General features: G+C 42.3%; 2 protein-coding genes and 1 long non-coding RNA gene across 4 annotated transcripts in view; all 3 read right to left on the bottom strand.

The window, feature by feature from the left end:
• Positions 1-1064: 1064 nt before the first annotated feature.
• On the bottom strand, positions 1065-5319 carry LOC132896281 (polymeric immunoglobulin receptor-like). Of its 2 annotated transcripts, none has more exons than XM_060937013.1 (7): positions 5201-5319; positions 4786-5088; positions 3858-4187; positions 3058-3138; positions 2673-2780; positions 2474-2511; positions 1065-1425 (listed from the first exon to the last, which is right to left on the bottom strand). In XM_060937013.1, the coding sequence occupies exons 1-7, from the start codon at positions 5238-5240 to the stop codon at positions 1360-1362; spliced, it is 966 nt and encodes a 321-aa protein (XP_060792996.1). In that variant the 5' UTR covers positions 5241-5319; the 3' UTR covers positions 1065-1359. The 2 variants fall into 2 exon arrangements, with proteins under 2 accessions (XP_060792996.1, XP_060792997.1); XM_060937014.1 differs by having other exon boundaries at positions 1066-1425; positions 4786-4881.
• Positions 5320-11357: 6038 nt separating this feature from the next.
• On the bottom strand, positions 11358-12630 carry LOC132896279 (uncharacterized). The gene is made up of 4 exons (XR_009655985.1): positions 12440-12630; positions 12128-12288; positions 11524-11633; positions 11358-11425 (listed from the first exon to the last, which is right to left on the bottom strand). It is a non-coding gene; the product is annotated as an uncharacterized LOC132896279 (long non-coding RNA).
• A 925-nt stretch (positions 12631-13555) lies between these two features.
• Positions 13556-20318, bottom strand: part of LOC132895957 (polymeric immunoglobulin receptor-like) — an 83677-nt gene continuing 76914 nt past the window's right edge. Inside the window, exon 6 of the mRNA XM_060936691.1 lies at positions 13556-13665. Within this exon, the coding sequence (XP_060792674.1) occupies positions 13556-13665 (110 nt within the window). The remainder of the gene's footprint in view (positions 13666-20318) is intronic.

The raw sequence follows: 20318 nt of genomic DNA, 5'->3' as shown, positions 1-20318 counted from the left end.
CCGCTCTGCCCTGCACATACATCCATGAGTACCTGCATTCTAAGAAAGAAAAGAAAGAAAGCACAACTTTATTCATCACACACTTGTGAAATTCCTCTCTGCATTTAACCCATCTGAAGTCATGAACACACACACAGACACACACACGTGAGCAATGAGCACACACACATACCCAGAGCAGTGGGCAGCCATGCTAACAGCGCCCGGGGAGCAGTTGGGAGTTACAGTAGGTGCCTCGCTCAAGGGCACCTCAGCCCAAGGCCGTCTCATATTAACCTAATCGCATGTCTTTGAACTGTGGGGAAACCGGAGCACCCGGAGGAAACCCACGCAGACACGGGGAGAACATGCAAACTCCACACAGAAAGGCCCCCGTCAGACACTGGGCTCGAACCCAGAACCTTCTGGCTAACCACTTACACCACCATGCCGCACTTGGTCACTCTGACAGGAGTGACCAAGTGCTTTCACAGTGCAACTGATTTATATATATAATTTATTTTAGGTTTACAAAACATTCACTTTAAGACATTTTCATCTGCAGTAGAAAATAGTTTTCAACTGAAAGCACATACACTCACTGGATATTTTAAGAGGAACTTGTTCTTGATTCTAAGATTCCTGTTCTTGGCTACAGGAGTGGAACGCAATGTGTTCTTCTGCTGCTGCATGCTGAGATGCTTTTCTGCTCACCACGGTTGTAAAGAGTTGCTATATCCTAACAAAGCTCGAACCAACCATGCCATTTTCCTCTGACCTCTCTTATCAACAAGGCCTTTCTACCCACAGCACTGTTGCTCACTCAGTGTTTTTTTTTTTTTTTTGGCTGATCGGATAACTGCATAAAACAGCGGTACCTAATAAAGTGGCTGGTGAGTGTAAATTTAAAAAGAAAAAAAGAGCAGTCTCTATTTAGAGTGCTGAGAAAAATGAATTCTGTTGGTAAAGCACAGTTTGGAAGTATGTTTTTATTGACTGAGAAATCAAATGAGAATTTCAGTGAAATATAACATACACATTATTATATGGAATATAGCTCTCCTTTTAAGCAACAGCAGCATAATCAAAACAGAACATACAAGATGCTGAATTAGATTACAGCATTAAATGTCTTCCGTGTTAACAGCTTAGCAAGAGACAGGTTCATATTTAAACTATCATAAAGTAACTTCTAATAACAGACCAGAATAAAACAGGGTAACATCATTGTACGACTATCGATAATAATGATGATAATGTTATGTATCAGTCATTATACTGAAATAATATTTATATAGGTATAGTAATAAGATTCATAAAACTTCCCACTATCACATATACAATGCACAAAAAATAATGCAAAAACACACACAAAGAGTTTCATATTGCATTCATTCTCAAGTTTTCATACAAATTAGCTGTATCAGCATGAAAATCAGACGCAACCTGAAAGCAGAAACACAAAGATAACTGTTACGCTAATACTCTGATAGTAACACATTCAGCATTGAGCTTAAGGGTTCTAACTAGGCCTTTGCAGCGTATCGGGCCGATACGCCGTGTTTCCTTATCACTGCACCCACAATATTGCTGACACGCCTGTAAAAGTTGCCACCACACGAATAAAAAAACTTGTCAATCTTGAAAATGTGGTCTTTTGTTTAATTTTCTCTTATTATCCCCACGCAGCGGTGACAGTGCACCACCACCCGAATGTTCTACATACGGACATACTCCAGTCCGTGTCCCCATAAGCGCCCAGTGCAGAGCTGCCTGAGTAGTTCTGTGTGGAGATTGTCACTGATCATGCTAGTCTGGTTTACCTTCTTTTTTATGCTTTGTTGGTGGTAAAGTGCCATCCATGTTAAGAGGCGCTTATGCACCATGCACATAATACACACCGGTCCCCGAGTTAGATCTGGAGAGAGTCATGTATTGCAGTTGAATGGCTGAAGCTGAAAATAAAGCTGACACTTCATGAATATCAACTGGTTGTTTTATTCTTATTCCATAAATATGTCACCAATGAAGTTGAATATTAATTATAATAAGTCTTTGATCAAAAACATTCACAGCAACTTTTGGCCAAAAAAAACCCCCAAAACCCTCATAATATTACCAAAAAAGAGTGACTTTCAGGGAGGCCTGCAAGTGCCAGGAAATACACTAGAATGCATCTCCAAGCATGTAGAACCTGTGAGCTTTTGGGGATATAAAGTGGCCCCTAAACCCCTGGCCGTTATGACTGGTACTACGACACTGATATTTTGGTCTAGTTAGAACCCTGGAGCTTAACATTATAATGTGTTTTTATATGAATGACAAGGAATTGTATTCAAAATAAACTACTCCATTACATCACATTTTAGAATGAAATCTTCTTCCAAAAATGAGCGATGCACTTATGAAAATAATCCTACACAGTGATTTGACCACACTTGTGCGCGCGCACACACACACACACACACACACACACACTGACACAATTACTCACTTGTTTATTGTCTTTACTCTTTGATGAAGGCGTATAATCTGTAATTGTACACAAAAGACATTACCCTCTCAACAGGTACGTGTGTGTGTGTGTTTTGGTTTAGTGGGGACAAAATGTCCCCACTAAGGCTAAGCATACAATCTTTCATCTTGGACACTCTTTCTGTGCGTGTGTGTGTGTGTGTGTGTGTGTAATATACCTTGTGTTCTCTTTTGTCTCAGTTTGTAGATCACCAGTGCAAATCCTCCAATCAGCAGCAGACACACGCACACACTGACACACACACTGATGATGATGGCAGTGGAACCTGAAGACAGAAACAGAGACAATACAGAACAGGCACAGACCGAACATGCCATCTTCATACATGACCATATTAAGACATGTTTTGTAGTGTGTGTACAGTAGGGCTGCTGGCCACTTCCTGATTTTTTTGGATGTCTCTGTGCTGGTCTAATGATGTCATGTTGTAGAAAAGGACATTAGAACCTGCAACAACCTCCAACCAAACTCCGCTGACTGTAACACATTCAACATGAATACAGAATGAAAGAATGAGTGATGTATAAAGAGTGAGTTCTTACTGAAACACACTGGAGTTTCTGTCGGTGCTGCTGATGTCATCGTGTAGGTGCCTCTTACTGGTTGAACGGTTGCGCTCACGCCTGTTATTTAATGTATAAAATCACAAAAATCATGGACATGTTAGCTGTTGATAACTTTTAAAAGGGCCATGACTGAGACAAAACTCTAATGCTGGCTGTACACACAGGTTTAGTTCTCGTGAAAATGATTTGTGTAAACTAGTGCTGTCAAGCGATTAAAATATTTAATCGCGATTAATGTCGTGACTGTCATAGTTAACTCGCGATTAATCGCAATTTAATCGCACATTTTTGTCACATGAAAAACCATTGTAATTCTCTTATCAGCATAAAAAAGTGAATGGGCTTGCTTTGTACCAATGTTTTTTTTTTTTTATTGCAGAGCATAACACGTCTTGTTACAGCCACTGCAAAGTCAGGCTGGTGCCGCCGATGGGAAAACGAAACCTAAGCCGAGCACCGTGGCTCTTCGTCCCGAGGCGTGGGGCTAGCGTGCCCTGCCCGCGCTGGTTCTTTGGGGGGAGGGCAGAGGACTCTGGCTGTGCCGGGCGTGGCATTACAGTCTAGCTGCTATAATTTTTCTAAGCAAAGTCTCTGTTCCAAGTTCCTGGCAGTTTCAAAAGCTTATGAAAAACCTACATCATGTCACAGAGCGTTAATCTCACGATAAAAAATTATCGCCGTTAAAATTGAGTCAAGTTAACGCGATAATAACGCGACATTTTTGACAGCACTAGTGTAAACATTTATTTTCAAAATAACAAAAATAAAAGTTTGACCTGTAACATGTAGCCACATCTCGATGAAGTAGGAGTAATATCTGACTGACCCGTCTCCAATCCACACGCCAAGTAAATAAAATACTTCATCAGTTTCTCTCACGTCGCTGATGTTCACACGGAGAACTTTCGCATTTCTGTCATCAGAAATGGAGAATCTGCCGTTCTTCAGGTTTGTGTTAGTATTCAAAACGTTTTTAATCATACTGTCATCATCCACTGTGTCGAGATATTTGTAGATTCTCTCATACTCCCCTGGGTAGTTACAGGTGATGGTGATTTTCTGGCCAAGATAAGCATTCATTATTTTTGGCACCCCACAAGATGCATCTGTCAATTATCCAAACAAACAAAAACAAATACATTTACTCATTCAATAAAAACATGTCTTCCACATAAATTTATGAAGTTTTATTCTGAGCTTTTGGACCGATGGTCCATCATCAGGGACAGAATGGAATGTGTATTTACAAAAGGCTTTTAAAGATTTTAAAAAGGTCTTAATTTCCCTGAGGGAACCCACCCAAAGGGATCAATAAAGTTTTATCTAATCTAATCTAATCTAATCTAATCTAATCTAATCTAATCTAATCTAATCTAATCTAATCTAATCTAATCTAATCTAATCTAATCTAAATACACATTCCAACATGTCCCTGATGATGGAATGCCAGTTCAAAAGCTCTGAATAAAACTTAATAATTTTATATGGAAGACACATTTTTATTGATTTAATATGATTCCTACATACAAACAAACTTTGGATAAATACATTACAGTTCATCAGCTTTACAGATGTGTCATACCCTGTGCAGAGTTTATAAAACTACTCGCTCTATAATACCTTGTTACTGCTTTGATTTTGTGTGGGTGATAAAAATATTGAATAGATTGTACTCATCAAAAAAAGGTTTAAATATTTACTTACTATTAAGAACTTTTAGGTTCACAGTGGAGTTACTCTGATTCCCCAATCCAAATCTGTATGTTCCAGCATCCTGTGGCTTCAACTTTCTGATCAATACTAAGAAATAATTTATTGTATTTGAATACAACATGAATCTTCCATCTTGAACTTTGCTGCGTTTGGTATCAGCACGTATTTTATCAGTGCAGTCGTTTCCTTCCATCTTACAAATATATTTACTATTGTGTGCATACCAGTTTATGTCAGAGAATATAATGACACTTCCTCCTGAGTAACCAATCACATCAGAACAGTCTACTGGACCTGTCAATCAAAAGACAATCTCACTCACGACTGTAACCTCACTGAGCTTTTAATATTCTCACAATCCAGGATAAATAATTTAACATGGAGTTACTAATGGAGAATATCTGACCTGAGATCAGGTAGAGAGTGACGATGAGGAGGATCTTCATCCTGGAATGAAATTCAGCTTCACTTCACTTCTTTATTTCTGTTGAAATGTGCTCTGTCTATTTCACTGAGGAAAGTTCTACTGATCCTCGCGTCTGTTTTGTGCTGATGTTTTCTCTCCTTTTATAGTTCTGTCATTTCCTCTTTTCTCACATGCGATATTCATCAGTGATGCTGAGCTACATGAAACCCACCCAAAGTTCTTTCTGACATACTGTTTGCTTCATTATTTATTTATTTGTTTGTTTGTTTGTTTGTTTGTTTGTTTATTGGTGAAAACAGGAAGGCAACTCAGGCCTTTGTATTTAGCATTTGGTATTCATGGAAGTTAATCTCCAGTTAATGTTCAGAGCACAGTGGCTGCACATTACGTTAAAACTCTTAAACATGTAGAACTGCATTTATCCGTTTGTTTTTGTGTTTTTTTTTTAGCTTAATAAAGAATAATACAGAAATTGAGAGGAAAGCACAAACTGAAGCTCAGTGTTGTATCTTTGCTTTCCTTTGATACTCTGGAATGCTGTCTGTTATATTCTGACTGTTTGTGGTCGTAAAATCTGGTGTTCATTGTTTCTCTCACTTGTAAAAAGGATTTAGTGTAAAATCCCTTGAAACACAATTAATATGCGGAGGCACAACTCTAAATTATGCAGTGTTTGTAAGGTGTCATGCTCCTGAAAATTATTTTAAATATTCCTTATTTTTTTAAATGTGAATAAGAGTTTAATGTGTCATCTGTAAATGCATCTTCATGAAGAATCCTAGCAATTTTTTTTTTTCATAAGATTAGATAAAGCCTCACTCACAACCCGCCATACAGGCTGCTATGGGCGGTCTACGGTAACAAAAATTGGCAAAACTGTGCTTGAGACTTGCGTGACACTTGCGTGTGTTCAGTGCTGTAGAAGGTCACAGACTGGCTGTGGAGACTTTTGGTCCTGCACATGCAAATTCTGCAGGTCTGGTGACAAATCAAGAAAGCAGACACTACGTATGGGACCCGTACTCCTTTTGTACACCTGAACCAAGTCAGCAGTGCGGCTAGTAGGAGCTTTTTGCGATGACAGTAAGACTCATGAGTGACACACGGTCATTGTATGAGTGACATGCCTCAGAAATACTACACAAGTATTCCACCCTTGCTATTTGTGCAGTGCGCAAGACAGAAGTGCATCTCACTTTCTACCCCTATGTGTGGTGTGCACGCAGACACACGCGACCTGCACACAGCGCACGTGACCTGCACGCGACATGAGGAGCAAGACTCTGGGTATTTATATTGGGGAGGAACCAAGGAACCGATCATGTAGCATGTAGCATTGTACAGGCATGAAAACGGGTCAGGGGTGAAAAAGGTGAGAAGGGTGCGCGAGTGGTGACGTGGCCTCTGGTGTTGTTTTATTTTGTTTGGGGGGTCCTCCCCCAGAATAAATATTATAGCCTCCTTACTAAGTATACTGTATTGACATTTGCACAAGGACATACAGTAAAATACAAATTCAAATACATGTAGTTATAGTGAAATTATGCCCTGGAAAAAAATGTGAATAATAGAACGAAGAAAGTGGAGAACACACAAGGAATAGTGATCATTTTTTCCTTTTATTTGCCTGGACCACCAGTGTCTCCATGGCCCGCTTTCGTTGAGTTGCCACATGTTTCAGCCTTGCCCGCTTCTCTCCTTCAGCAGTCTGTTTCTTGGCCTGCTGAGCACTGCAAGTTGCTTGAGAGCCATACTTGCTCTGCTGCTGCTGCTTTTCCTCCTTGTTCACCCTCTGCTGGTGTTTGTATGTGGCTGCTGCAGAGTTAATGTTCTTGCACAATGTTCTGTCCACTTCCCCAAACTTCACGTCCTCCCTTCTAAAGACCTGCATAGCTGTCTTCCCCCTGGACATCAGCGTCTACTTGACCGTCCGTATTGCATTAAATGTTTCCACATTCATGTTGCCACTCCTTTGATCAATTACATCATTCATCAGACTAAATGACGACTCGACTCTAGGTCCATGAAAGATGGAGAGGCAACACTTAACCAGTGCACCCAGGGAGGGGTACTTGTCTGGTTTGTCGAAGACATGACCCCACCACTCCACGATGCTCTCTCCCTCCTTGAAGCTGGGGATGGTCAGGTCAACACTGAACCGCACAAGTTCCCTCTGGATATCCTGGTCTGCTGGCAAGAGGTGCCCCAGCATACCACTCAGCCTGCCAAGATATGGAAGTACCTGCAGCTTTCAGTTCTTTTTAAATCAAGGCTGAATACTTTCTTCTTTGCTGCTGTCTTTTATTAAATCAAATTTGAGACTTTTAATTTGATTTCTTTCAGCACGGACAGCACTACAAAATGGTGTCTCCACTATACAGTGCCCTATATGGACCCTTTTCAGTCACGTGACCTTCGTAAACGCGACCACCATTTTGGACATGTAGCGGACTTCGGCTCGAATTGGTTTGAATGCAAGGAAGGCGACAAACGGAGAACATACAAGAAAAAGGAGCGAGACGCAGAAAACACCTTCGGTATCCAGCGATGTAGGGCATTTACAGGGCAAGCAGAGGGAGAAATAACAACAGTAACGACACATTAGCAACGCCGTACAGAAATAACGGTTTATGGCACAGACCCTTTCGGTTCTCGCTCATCTAGCTGCTACAATGACTGCTTAGACTGCAACAATAATACCTAACACACATTTAAGTATCCGTCGTAAAGACCTGAAACTCGTCGAGTGACGAGTGTGTTCATTGATAAGCTAACACAATCTAAAAGTAGACATACCATCACACTGCCCTGGCGCTGTGTACAGTTTCCCTTCTATGGTTTGTGCACTCACTATTTGCCATTACTTTCTCCAACCGTTGTTACAGATTACAGGGAACGGCCTGGATTTAAGAGACAAATACATGTTCCTCTTGTTTTGAACACTTATTTGTAGGCAGTGCTTAATTTGTAAAGTGGGAGGTCCCAGAGCGCAGAGGATGAGCGGCTCCAGTGCGGAAAAAAAAGAGGGGGGGAGGGGGGCGTGGCGCTGCGCTTCTGGGCATGTTTTGTAATAACACTGCAAATTAAGTTCATCTGCAGATATTTTGTGGATGTTGTTTCATGAGAGAAATCACCAACAAGACAGATATCAAAATCAGACATTAACACTAAATAAACTTGCATTTTTTTATTTAATTATTTGGGGGTTTTTTTTGTTACATAGTCAAAAGAGGTGTCGGATCACCGGATCCAGTGTAAATAGCTGCCGGAGCCAACGCCCGAGGTTCCGGAGCGCGCTCCGGCTTGCTCCCCCTCAAATTAAGCGCTGTTTGTAGGACACTGCCTCTGATCTGTCCTACAGTCTACCAACAGCAAAGGAACACAACGCTAGCTAATGTCGTTAGCTAATAGCTACTACAGAAGAACAAAGAGGTTACAATGGGTTATTTTAGCCTATTTGGTTACACACTTGCCGCCACAGAATGTTAACAGCAATGTAATGCCTTTTCTGGCTAATTTTATTCGTCTTACCTCCAACAAAGTGGTCACTACACAAGCGCTGGTATGCCGAGGGCTGCCAATCTTTCCTGTTAATGGCCGCTATCCATCTTCTCCGTCGGGATCTGATAAAATGATAAACCTTGCCTTGTTTGTTGATGGTTACTACATCCAGGTGCACAACAATATAGTGGCATGATGGAAGTCTTGCTGAAAATAAACACTTTCTTTGCTGCCGTTCCTCAATGCTGGCTGTGGTAAACTACTGGTAGTACATGTCCAAAATGGCGGCCGCGTTTGTCGTGACGTCACGTGAAAAGGGTCTATAGTGAGTAGCGAGCAATTTCGGACACAGGGATTGTCGAAAGAGGGCGTGCCCGCTTTCGAATGCTGATGTAATCAAGCCGGAAGTTTTGTTTGTTTTGATAGCAATCAGGAAAGTTTGAGAAAAGTAGGAAATTCAGTATGATGACTTAATCCAGCTTCCAGTTTCTGGTGGTCTGGTCTGCACTCTGACTGATGTGTGCACGCTCTGGCCAGCAGAAGAGGCGCGAAATGATGCTGCTTGCCCTTTGCAGCGAGATGTACTTGTTGCTATGGCGTCAATATCAAAGCAGGAGGAGGAGGCGCAAACCAGCACAAACTGTCTATGGGTGCGAAGCGACCTCCTTGCCCTTCGGGTCAATATCAACCCCCCCCCCCACACACACACACACACACACACAATTTTTTTCTCATCGGATCTACACGATTCACGTAGGTCACCCATTTTGGTTTCAAAACGGCGAATTTCGCTGAAAGGTGAGGGATTTTCATGTATGATTGTAGAAAGGAAGAAGACCACCTCATTTGCTGTTTTTATTTGAGTATATGTTTAATTTACCATGCAAACATCAAATAATAAAATGAGTATAAGGGAATAACGCATTTTATTACACTGTAAAAAATCCCAACTAAATAGCCCAACAGTTTGGGCACTGAAACACACTTTGACTCTGAGCTGCTGTCCTGCTCCTGCTGAGTGGTGGGACGGGGTGTCGGGATGTCCCTGTCCTCATCACTGAGCATGGCACAATGGCCTGACAGCAATGATGGGATTGCAATGTCCTCACTTCTGGGCATCATTAGCTGAAACATACATGAAAATCAGCATATATAATATTAATTACATAAGCATATAGATACTGAAATGAATGTTTCAAGCATGTGTATTTACCTGTGAAAATCCCTCTGGCGGGGTGCACTGCCTTCTGCCGGCTTGAAGGCAAACTTCTCCCTGTCCGTGCAGGGCTCGCCGGTGCTGCTACCATCATCATCAAATTCTTCCTCCTCCTCCCCCTCTGCTGTTTCAGGCTGGGTTACTTCACTTTTGCTCGCTTCTTCTTGGATCCCATTTTCTAAACTGTAAACTGAAAATTTTTTAATTCTTCCCACAAAATATCCAATGTTCTTCAGTCGAAAGACAGATGCAGAATGCTGCAGACACGCTGGTTTTATACCCACTCCTGGTTTGCATCACACGCAAGTTATGAGTGATTGTACCGTGCTAATCACATGCATCACACACGCTTCACAAGTGCGGCCCGAACATAGTGCAGGAAACTGGTAAAATGCAAGTCTCACACACTCCACACTCACTGAACACACACTGATCATGTGCGTCAGATATACGCTTTCCACGGGGGAACGGCGCAATTTTTCCCACGCCTCGGAGGAAGTCAGGTGTGCAACCTGTACTTGACAAGTACTTTGCCCGTACTCCTCCCTCAAACTTTCCCTCGGGTTCACTGCGACCCTGCGGCATGGCTGCGAGCTACCAAACCATGCGACCCATGCGTGTCCAAAACACTTACGGCGGGTTGTGAGTGAGGCTTAAGATGGAGAATTGCACTGTTGGCAAATATTGCACAATTGTACTCGGTGAATTTATGTTCCTATGTGTAAAGTGATCAAGTCAGTAAAATAAAGTGCAGTTAAGCAAATATCGTACAGATTGTAATAACTGTATTTACAGTCCTGAATGTAAAGTGATCAGTGCATTAGCAGCAACTTGTGTGTGTGTGGGTGTGGGTGTGGGGGGGTAATGGAGGCTACTGCTCTGGAGACCCAGATAGCAAAAGGGCGTTGATTCGACGGGGAATCATCGGCATGTTCTTCGACCATACGCCGTCGAATCATCGTGGATCACCAGCGTTGATTCAACACCGCTTTGCTCATACGAGTTTGCGTTGAAACGACGTTGAAAAGTGGATGGTGGCCGACAGAGAATAGACCCCCTTTCACCCTTTATTCAACTACGGATTTCGGTCGATTTATAGTTTAATTTTCGGCGATGATTCATCCAACTTTACTTCCTGTTTTATGTACAACAGGAAGGCTACAAATTAAGCAAAACAGGCTAAATTAAACTAGCTAACAATAAAGCATCGGGGCTCTTGCCTAGGACGAACACACACATGCATACTTCAACCATGAAAGTGAAACTTAATTTATATCAGTGTGCGTAGGCTACGTCCTGTTTTATGTACAACAGGATATAAAAATGCATGCAACAATGCACCTCTCCTAATGTTTGTCAAGCTATCTAATGAGGCATAACTTTTAACATTTATAAGGAACAGAACACACTTGAACAAGTTCTTAGAAACATTTTATGATTTATTTATAATTTATAATTGTGGCCTATTCCTCCTGCGGCGCAGACACCTGTACATGGAAACAGAAAAACATAACCAAAATTAATTTGATGCAGCATTGATAAAGAAAGTCAGCAGTAGGCTATGGGTTTCTAAATGCCACCCTACCTCACGTCTCCTCATCCCTCCCTCTCTCTCTGGCGCATACTTAAGCCACTTCTTGATTGCGTCACTAAAAGTAGCGTGTGTGCTCCCTGGCAGCTGCTTTTGTAGAGCATCTGAAAGAAAAAGAACAAAACAACATTGAGACTTTGCATGGTGATAATTGTTAAAGTTTGAGTTGTTAAGACTATGCACGTCACACTCTAGTGGTAGGTGGCAAGTAATGGTACTAGTACAGAAAATATATGTAAAAATCAGAAACCATAGATGTGAATCTTGTGACAATTTAAACGGGATTAAAAAAAAAACATTTTAATTTCCCCATTGACACAAAGCGGAAATAGAAATGCCACTACCGGACCGTTCGTCACTCAGTCAGCCTCCCTGGACTTGCCTGCACACCTGCTTTTTCTGAGTAAGGCACCTGGTGAGTTTCTTAATCCTTTTTAATCCTTTGCATCTTTCACAATATGTTTGTCGTTGTCGTTATAATCGTAATGTTACAGTTAGTGAAGGAATTATCAAAGAACGTTTAGAAGTAGTGTGCAAGTACTTGCGACAGCTTACTATTTTACCCTCTTTTACAGCTTTGTGCACATGCATAACCTACCAAACAGGACATCATGGATCTTGGTGTCCTTAAACGCAGTTTTTTTCCCCCTTTCCAGCCCAGTTAAATTGGCTGGCCAAGCTGTTGACCAGGAGGCTACGCAGCATCCGCCTCACTGTGACCCCTACACCGGTTCCTCCACAAAGGGCTAAGGTAGACACCTGATAGAATAAAATGTAGCATGAAGACAATAATGAGAAAGTATTCAGTGTTTATCATTGTTTCATTGATTCACAATGATATTAAGTATTTGTGTTTCTTTTTGCAGGTGTTGCAGATGACTGGAAAGGAAAGGTAAGACTCAATAAGTACCATTAGCTGCTTTTGTTTGGCATCTTCCTTCACCAGGGCCTCTGCTGCCAAAAACTCCTCCATGGTGGAGAGTGGGAGCTTGATTAGGGGCGATGTCTGGGGTGTGTCTTGTCTCCCCATCTCTCTCCTTAGGGCCCTGACCTCTTGCGCCAGCCTTCCTACTTCCCCCTTCAGCTCCCTGTTTTCCTCCCTCAGCTGGCCAAAGAGAGCAATGACTGTGCTGATGCCCATGTCTGTTAAGTAACACCAAACATTAGGACTTATTTCATATTGCTGGTCATTTTTGAACAGTGATTACAGTTGATGACTCACCACGCAGCAACTGATTGTTCCCCTGTTGCGATGGCAGAGGTGTGGCTGAAATATCAGAGAGTACAATTTAGTTCACTTCAAGGTGCGCCTTAATTTAATTTCTGTTCTAAATTCACAATTTTCATGTTGATTGATTGATTTCCTCTTTGACTTACCATGGAAGCGGTGACGTGGCTGGGGTGAATCTGAAAAATTGTATAGTCAGTTGATCAAAACGCATCTACATAGATATTTGTTTGTTGTTTTGTTTTTTTAGTCGTTTATGGCATAAATCAAGGCAATGCATAGTTACCATGGGTTAGTGGCTGGCTGTGAAGGAAAGGGCCTGGCGGGGTTTCTGACCACGGTGAATCTGAAAAATAGTAAACAGTCAGTTGATCAAAACATATCTTCACTTACTCATTGGTATTTTAATTTCTGGCATAAATAAAGGAAATGCATAGTTACCATGAGTTAATGGCTGGCTGTGAAGAAACAGGCCTGGCTGGGTGTCTGAAGACGGAAATGAAAGCATTATTATTTCAGACAACTTCTAGGTCTTTAGTAGAACAACAACAAGTGGTACAGATAGTCACCTTCATTAAGGGAGGGGAATTGCCACTCGCTGTCCAGCTGAGTGGCGTCAATAGATGGTGGCCTCCTCCCCCTACGGCTTGGTCCTGCCTCCTCCTCGCTGTCCTCCTCCAAATACCTTTTGTTTGGTCTTTAAAATAAAACCAGGACCTTACTGACACAGCTCAAAACACAAACGAAACCGTAACTGAACTTATTACTGCAAGTTGTGATTTAAAAAAGAAAACACTTTTACCGTCTTTTCCTTGGCCCCATCTCACCATCATCCGATTGCAGGTCTGCTGTAAGGCAGCCTTCCTCAAGCGATCGGGTCAGGTAACGTCTTGCTTTGGCAAAGGTGCCTGAAAGGGAAGGCAGTCTTAATGAAATTGGCTTAATGCAGTATTGAAGTATTGTCATTGGTTTAATGAAGTAGCTATGCAGCTCACCACAGGTTGCCAGCACCCTTATTTTTTGATGGAATCGCCATCCTTGTCCCGGGGGGGTGCAGTTCATGGCGGCCTTCACAGCTTTGTTTCCGCCAAAGGGTGGCCAGTAGCATCCCACTTCTCCGTCAACATCTACCACCCAGCTGGACGACACAACTGCTGCACTCCGGTCTTGGAATTCCACAACTTTCCAAATCTGTGCCATCTATAATAAAAAAAAAAAAAAGTACTCCATGGAAAGGATAGTTAGTGCCTGCCATCCAGCTGGAGTACTCCAACTGTCCAGATTCCTTCTAATGCATAAGTAAAGATGTGTTTCTTTGTGTGTGTGGGTTTTTTTTTGTGTGTTTTTTTTTTTTATTCCCATATAGGTTTATGAATGGTGATGAAGAGGGATTGCCACAAAGGTCTCTCCATCTGGGAACAACACACATTTGCCCTGGACAACCTCAAGCCGGTCAACGTTAAGGCAGCTGTCTATGCCAAATACTCTGTAGCAGCCAATGCTTGTGGAGGGGCAAGGATAGTGGAAATATGACTCCCTCCTCTTGAATTTCATGTAAACCACAAAGACAGAGTCACCATGTTTATGTTTTTCACCATTACGATTTCATTTTTAATCACTAGGCAATCATCGCCCTGCTTTGAAGAAAAACAGAAATCATTGAAATGCACTTTTTTAAATTGCTGGCCAGAACTTAAGTGTTGGGGTAATGTGCCCTCCTGGTGTGGGTGTAACAACTGTGGTTGTGTAGGTGGTGGTGGAAATAAACAAACTGGCTCCTCTGAAAGGCATTTGACAACCTGTTGTAAAGGTTGAGATGGCTTGCGTAGCATTTTTTTTAGTTTACCCAAATAATTCTCGTAAGGAAAGGATGAGATGTTGTCTAGGGAACCATACTGGCGGTACTCATGTGTCAGATGTATTGTTTGATGTACGCTAAACACAATCTCGTCTTTACCATACACCTCTCCAAAATGCTTTACAAAAGCCATTAACAATTTTTTGGAAAAACAAACCATACTTTCAGAAATGTTTGGTGTGAGTAGCAAAAACATGGCCACAGAAAACAACATGAAGTTTTCATAGAGATCTTGTGGAAGAATGTCCCTCAGAACTAATGGCCCACTGTAAATCATAAATTGGCGCAGCTCTGCCGCTTTCCACCTATCAGTTTCGGCGAGTTCACGGGGTTTCCATGCAAATTCAGCTGGAGTATAGGGACGAAGCTGTATTAACTTTTCGGAGATGGCTTTAATGGCTCTTGTAGGCTGCCTTGTAGAGTTTTTCCCCCTCATCCAAAAATGTATCAACTTTTTCATAACGCCAAGGCAACATAAATGCATATAATCTATTGGGAAGGCAGACACCATTTTCACCAGACCCGTCAGAGGACTTCTGTTGATGTGGTGGTCCTCATCTACTATATTTTCAAACTCCTCGTCTGACCTTAGCCTAACATCAGTCTCAGGATACGTCATTTTTTTCTGCCAAATACCAGTCTGATGGCATTTATCGCATCCGGAGTACCCATTATGGCATTTAATTTGTTTTACAAATGCTCGAGCAGGAGCATCACAAATGAAGGATGAAATGGCCACCCTCAGCTTTCTACCTCCAAATGTTACCCCATTGCAAAGCAGATCAGAGAGGTCTTTAACAAACTGCGTCAGATAATCAAAACACATTGGAGGGTTTTCCAGGGCCACAAAAGATGCCAACTAAAAACGGTGTTCTGGTGTAATCGCAATCAATCAGTGCCAAAATAGGCCAAAACTGAAGCCTGGTGCTTTTGAAAATAGGGAGACCATCGATGTTAAATTGAACTCTTATTGTTTGAATAACATCTGGTAAATGGATGGTGCTTAATTTGGACAAAATTCCCTTTGCCAAGCCAAAATGGAAGTATTCCCCATTACCTACGGTCTGTAATGGTACTGCAGGCTTAGTGCCCAATAAGGTCTTAGCATCCTTGGGCAGTTCAGGGTGGCTTGTTCTCAAAATGGTCAACAGAGCAGTAATGGCAATCAAAGGCACAGAGAATGATGCAGCCCAGTGTTTTAATTTTTGGTGAAGCCCTGACTCTTCAAAAGAGTCACCATCAATATGACTGTCACCCTCTGAAGACATGCTACTGCTGTCAGACTCTGCATCACTGCACCCTCCCAACTCAACAGAATCCCCACCATCCTCATCTAAACCCATTGATGATGCAGGCTTGGGTGATGCAATTGAAGGAGAGACTTGAGCAGCAGGATTACCCAGAGCTGACTCAAAATCGGACAGAATCTGCCTTTCTGACATTTCAGTAGCTGTCACAACACGTCTTCTTTTTGACCAATAAGAAGCCATATTTTCTCCCCTAAAGAAATAAATGTCTGCAGTACCTTTTGAGGGAATGACGGGGTAGTGGTCTTCAGGTTCCATTGAGGTAAACATGGGGGGAACAAATGCCGCTTTTCCACTACAAACGCGGCTGAGTCGGGCTGAGCCGTGCCGTGCTGAGTCGGGCTGAGCGGGGCTGTTGGAGTTGCATTTCGACTACAACCGCGCTGAACCGTGCTGGCTGGAAGTGGGTGGACACATTGGGTGGAGTTAGCGAAAGTGGGTGGACGTCAGGTGATGTCGTTAAGCAGCGCAAACAGTGACATCAGTGATCTTTTAAGCGTTAGTCTCACGACCCGAATAGTAAACAATAAACATGGAGGACATGGAGTCGTTAGTGTTGCTGGTCTTGGTGCTGTGGCTTGTTGTCACCTACAACGCCAACAGATACTGGCAAGAGCGTATAGATGAGACGAGGCGCATAAGGCTTCAGAAATTCTCGTAATTCGTAATTCTTCTCCTTCCGGGTTTGCGGTGTTTACAGATCCCAGCGTGCTCGCGGGGCGTGTGTGGGCATGTGAGGACACTCCTCCTCACCAATCAGTGCACAGGGGAGTGTCTGCTCACGCCCCCAGCCTCACTCGGCACGGTTTGGCTCGCTTCAGCCCCACTCCAAAACGGTGCGAGTTTTAGGAGCTAAGCAGGGCTGAAAAGAGCTGAGTCGTGCTGGTTTTTGGTAGTCGAAATGCGAGCCGTGTCGGGCTGAAGCGAGCTGAAGTGAGCTGAAAAAGGGTAGGGGAAAAGGGCCATAAGACAACAACATTTACGTCATTACATTTGAAATAACCTTACACACACACACACACACACACACACACACACACACACACACACACACAGTTCAAACAATTGTTTTATAGAAAGTTCTGTTTTAATACCAACAATGTTTTAACAATGTCTGGAGTCATGTTCTAATGGCTGCGACCCATACTGCCCTACAAAGCCAAAAGACCTTAATATCACTTAAGGTCAACATGAGTTATTGGCATTTTTGGAACAGAGGACATCAGTTGTATCATGTGATGAATTATTTCGAGTCATTTCTGTTTTTTTTCTGGTAACAATAAGACGTCGTTTTTACCGTAACATCCAAAAGCAAAGGGAAAACCAAGGCAGAAGCCTGTAATGAGTCTGATGAGTTAAGGTCTTTTGGCTTTGTAGGGCAGTATAGGCCTACAGCGTTACAAAGCCCAGCCCCCTCAAGCCGGGTATAGCTACCGGTTATAACCACGGCCTATATACTCGATTGAAATGCTTTGTTTTCACTCCATCACGACCACTACTTTGACTAGTTTTCGACTAAACAATGCATCTGCATGTTTATTGTATTAGTTGAGGGAAGATAAGCAATTTCATTCGTGGTACCTCAAACAAAGTGGTCACTACAGAAGCGTTGGTAGCTGGATAATCTTTAAAGTTCATGGCCGCGAGGCGCGACCCATGGCTACACAAAAGAACAGGTCAGCTCAAAACGACATGCGACCTAGGCCTACATGCTCGATTTAAACGCTAAGTTTTCACACCAACGCTAAGTTTTCACTCCAACAAGACAAGTACTTCGACTCGTTTTTCGATTGAATAATGCATCTGCATGTTTATTGTTTCAAATGGACACACACACACGCGCACGCGCACACACGCACAGTTCAAACAATTGTTTTATAGAAAGTTCTGTTTTAATACCAACAATGTTTTAACAATGTCTGGAGTCCTGTTCTAATGGCTGCGACCCATAGCGTTACAAAGCCCAACCCCCTCAAGCCGGGTATAGAGCTACCGGTTATAACCACGGCCTATATACTCGATTGAAATGCTTTGTTTTCACTCCATCAAGACAACTACTTTGACTAGTTCTCGACTAAACAATGCATCTGCATGTTTATTGTATTAGTTGAGGGAATATAAGCAATTTCGTTTGTGGTACCTCAAACAAAGTGGTCACTACAGAAGTGTTGGTAGCCTGGATAATCTTTAAAGTTCATGGCCGCGAGGCGCGACCCATGGCTACACAAAAGAACAGGTCAGCTCAAAACGACATGCGACCTAGGCCTACATGTTCGATTTAAACGCTAAGTTTTCACTCCAACGCTAAGTTTTCACTCCAACAAGACAAGTACTTCGACTCGTTTTTCGATTGAATAATGCATCTGCATTGTTGTTGTTTCAAATGGATACTAGTTGAGGGAAATTTCTCCAACGCGTGATATGACTGAAGTTCATCATAACTTCTTAAACTGCTTGAAATTGTATTCGAAATTCCCTTTATTAGTGACTGAATAATGGTACGTACCAGATGTCCAGGGATGAATGAAAATGTAGCGTGGTCCAGTGTTTTTCTCAATGTTGTTTCAATGGTCCAAGCGTAACAGCAGGCCGATCCACAAGAGAGTCGCGATCCAACCGAGTGGTGTGGGAGTTTCACGTGCACCCAGGTATATAACGAAAATGACGTCATCCAGTAAACAGCAGTGGTAATCGCACTGCATTATGGGACATTATGAATTAAATAATTATAAATTATAAATTATAATTATAAATTAGAATTAATTTATGATCATCTTGGAAATGTTAAGTTATTTGCAAAAAAACTTTCAAAGATGGGTCAAATCCATTGCTGAGTTAAGAAAGTAAACTGGTTTTTGTTCTTTTTTTATCATTTACTTATCATTATCACTTATACTTATATCATTTACTCGTATCTATGTGTAAGCAGGATAAGACAAACAGTGGCAATTTATATTCTGAACAATTAGTTGCTCATCCTACCAATGTTGAAAACTGGCCGGCAAAAGTGACGATGGTTCAACATCGTATATTCGACCTTCTCTGACGGTCGACAGATCAACCTTTACCCACGGTGATTCAACAGTGATAAATCAACCTTCTCCGACGGCAGAGAAATCGACGTTTAACGGCGCCGTTTCAGCGTTGATTTTCTGACTTACGACAGAAACCGACCATTCTGACCAAGAATCGGCGCCGTTTCAACGTCCCTCTGCTATCTGGGTCAACTTAAACTGCTTGCTTGTACCAGTACTAAAGCACTATAGAGAGAGAAACACTGAACACAGAGAAGTGCACTCGGCGGTGCTCGGTCAGAGGAAAGTATGGGAATATGCCTGCGGTTTTGTCAGAGCTGCGTGTGTGTCCGCGCGCGCGTGTGTGTGCGCATGTGTGTGTATGCGTTTCCACAATATGCCAGCACATAACTGCGCAGAATAAAATGCCAAAACAGCCAACACTAATAACCCCAGCATCAGTTATGACTTTAGTCCACAATATGCCAGCACAGAAGTGCGCAGAATAAACTGCCAAAACAGCCAACAGCACAGAAGGCTATACATAGATTAATCCATCGGTCAGGCCAAAAAAAAAAAACGTGTGTGTTTCCGGTTAGCCGACCGACCCTAATCCGTACCGCCTGACCCTAAACTTTTTTTTCATTTTTTTCCCAGTTGCGACTTTTACATATAACCCAACCGCGTGAACCGGAAGTTTTTGTTACTCACTGGGAAAATCAGGGCTTTCCACAAGCGCCGGCTGCCGGCCATACAGCCGACTACACAATTAAGTCCAGCCGGCTACTTTAATGACTTATTTTTGTAGCCCACAGGCTCTAAATATTAATTTTCGATTTTAATAAAATTAAATGTTTATCTAACGGACTGACAACAATGTCAAACTGAACCGTGCTCATTTAAGTTGTGATTCGCGCTGTTTGTACCGATAATAACCACAAATTCCCCGCCGACTTCGTTGATGAAGGGAGAGTAACTCATCCGCGGCCCCGACATGCGGTGTGCGCGCGCACTCGGCGGAGGCAGTAGTGTGTCGGGGCCGTCGGAGGGAACAGAAGCAGAGATAACGCTTATTTTGTCTTTCACCTAGAGACATGATTCAAACTTTAAAACGGAGACAAAATTCTCCTGTGTGGATCTGGCATTCAACTTTTTTGCTAGGTTCTATACTTTTTGATCAGTCACAGATCAAACACCATGAGCACATCTGGGGAAATTCAGGCTTTATAATGGGTGTCTATTGCGTTACACACCAGTGGTGCTCAGGAGTTTAGAGTGTAGGCAGCTTGAAAAAAAAAGCTCTAACTTTCTCATTTAAACTGTTTTCTCAGCCACAATTTTCACTCTACACACACAGTTTTCTCAAAAGTTGTAGTCACACA

Source organism: Neoarius graeffei, chromosome 13, assembly GCF_027579695.1.
Source record: "Neoarius graeffei isolate fNeoGra1 chromosome 13, fNeoGra1.pri, whole genome shotgun sequence".
Taxonomy (NCBI): domain Eukaryota; kingdom Metazoa; phylum Chordata; class Actinopteri; order Siluriformes; family Ariidae; genus Neoarius; species Neoarius graeffei.
Note: the sequence above shows the minus strand (reverse complement) of the source record. Positions and strands in the feature narration are given on the sequence as shown.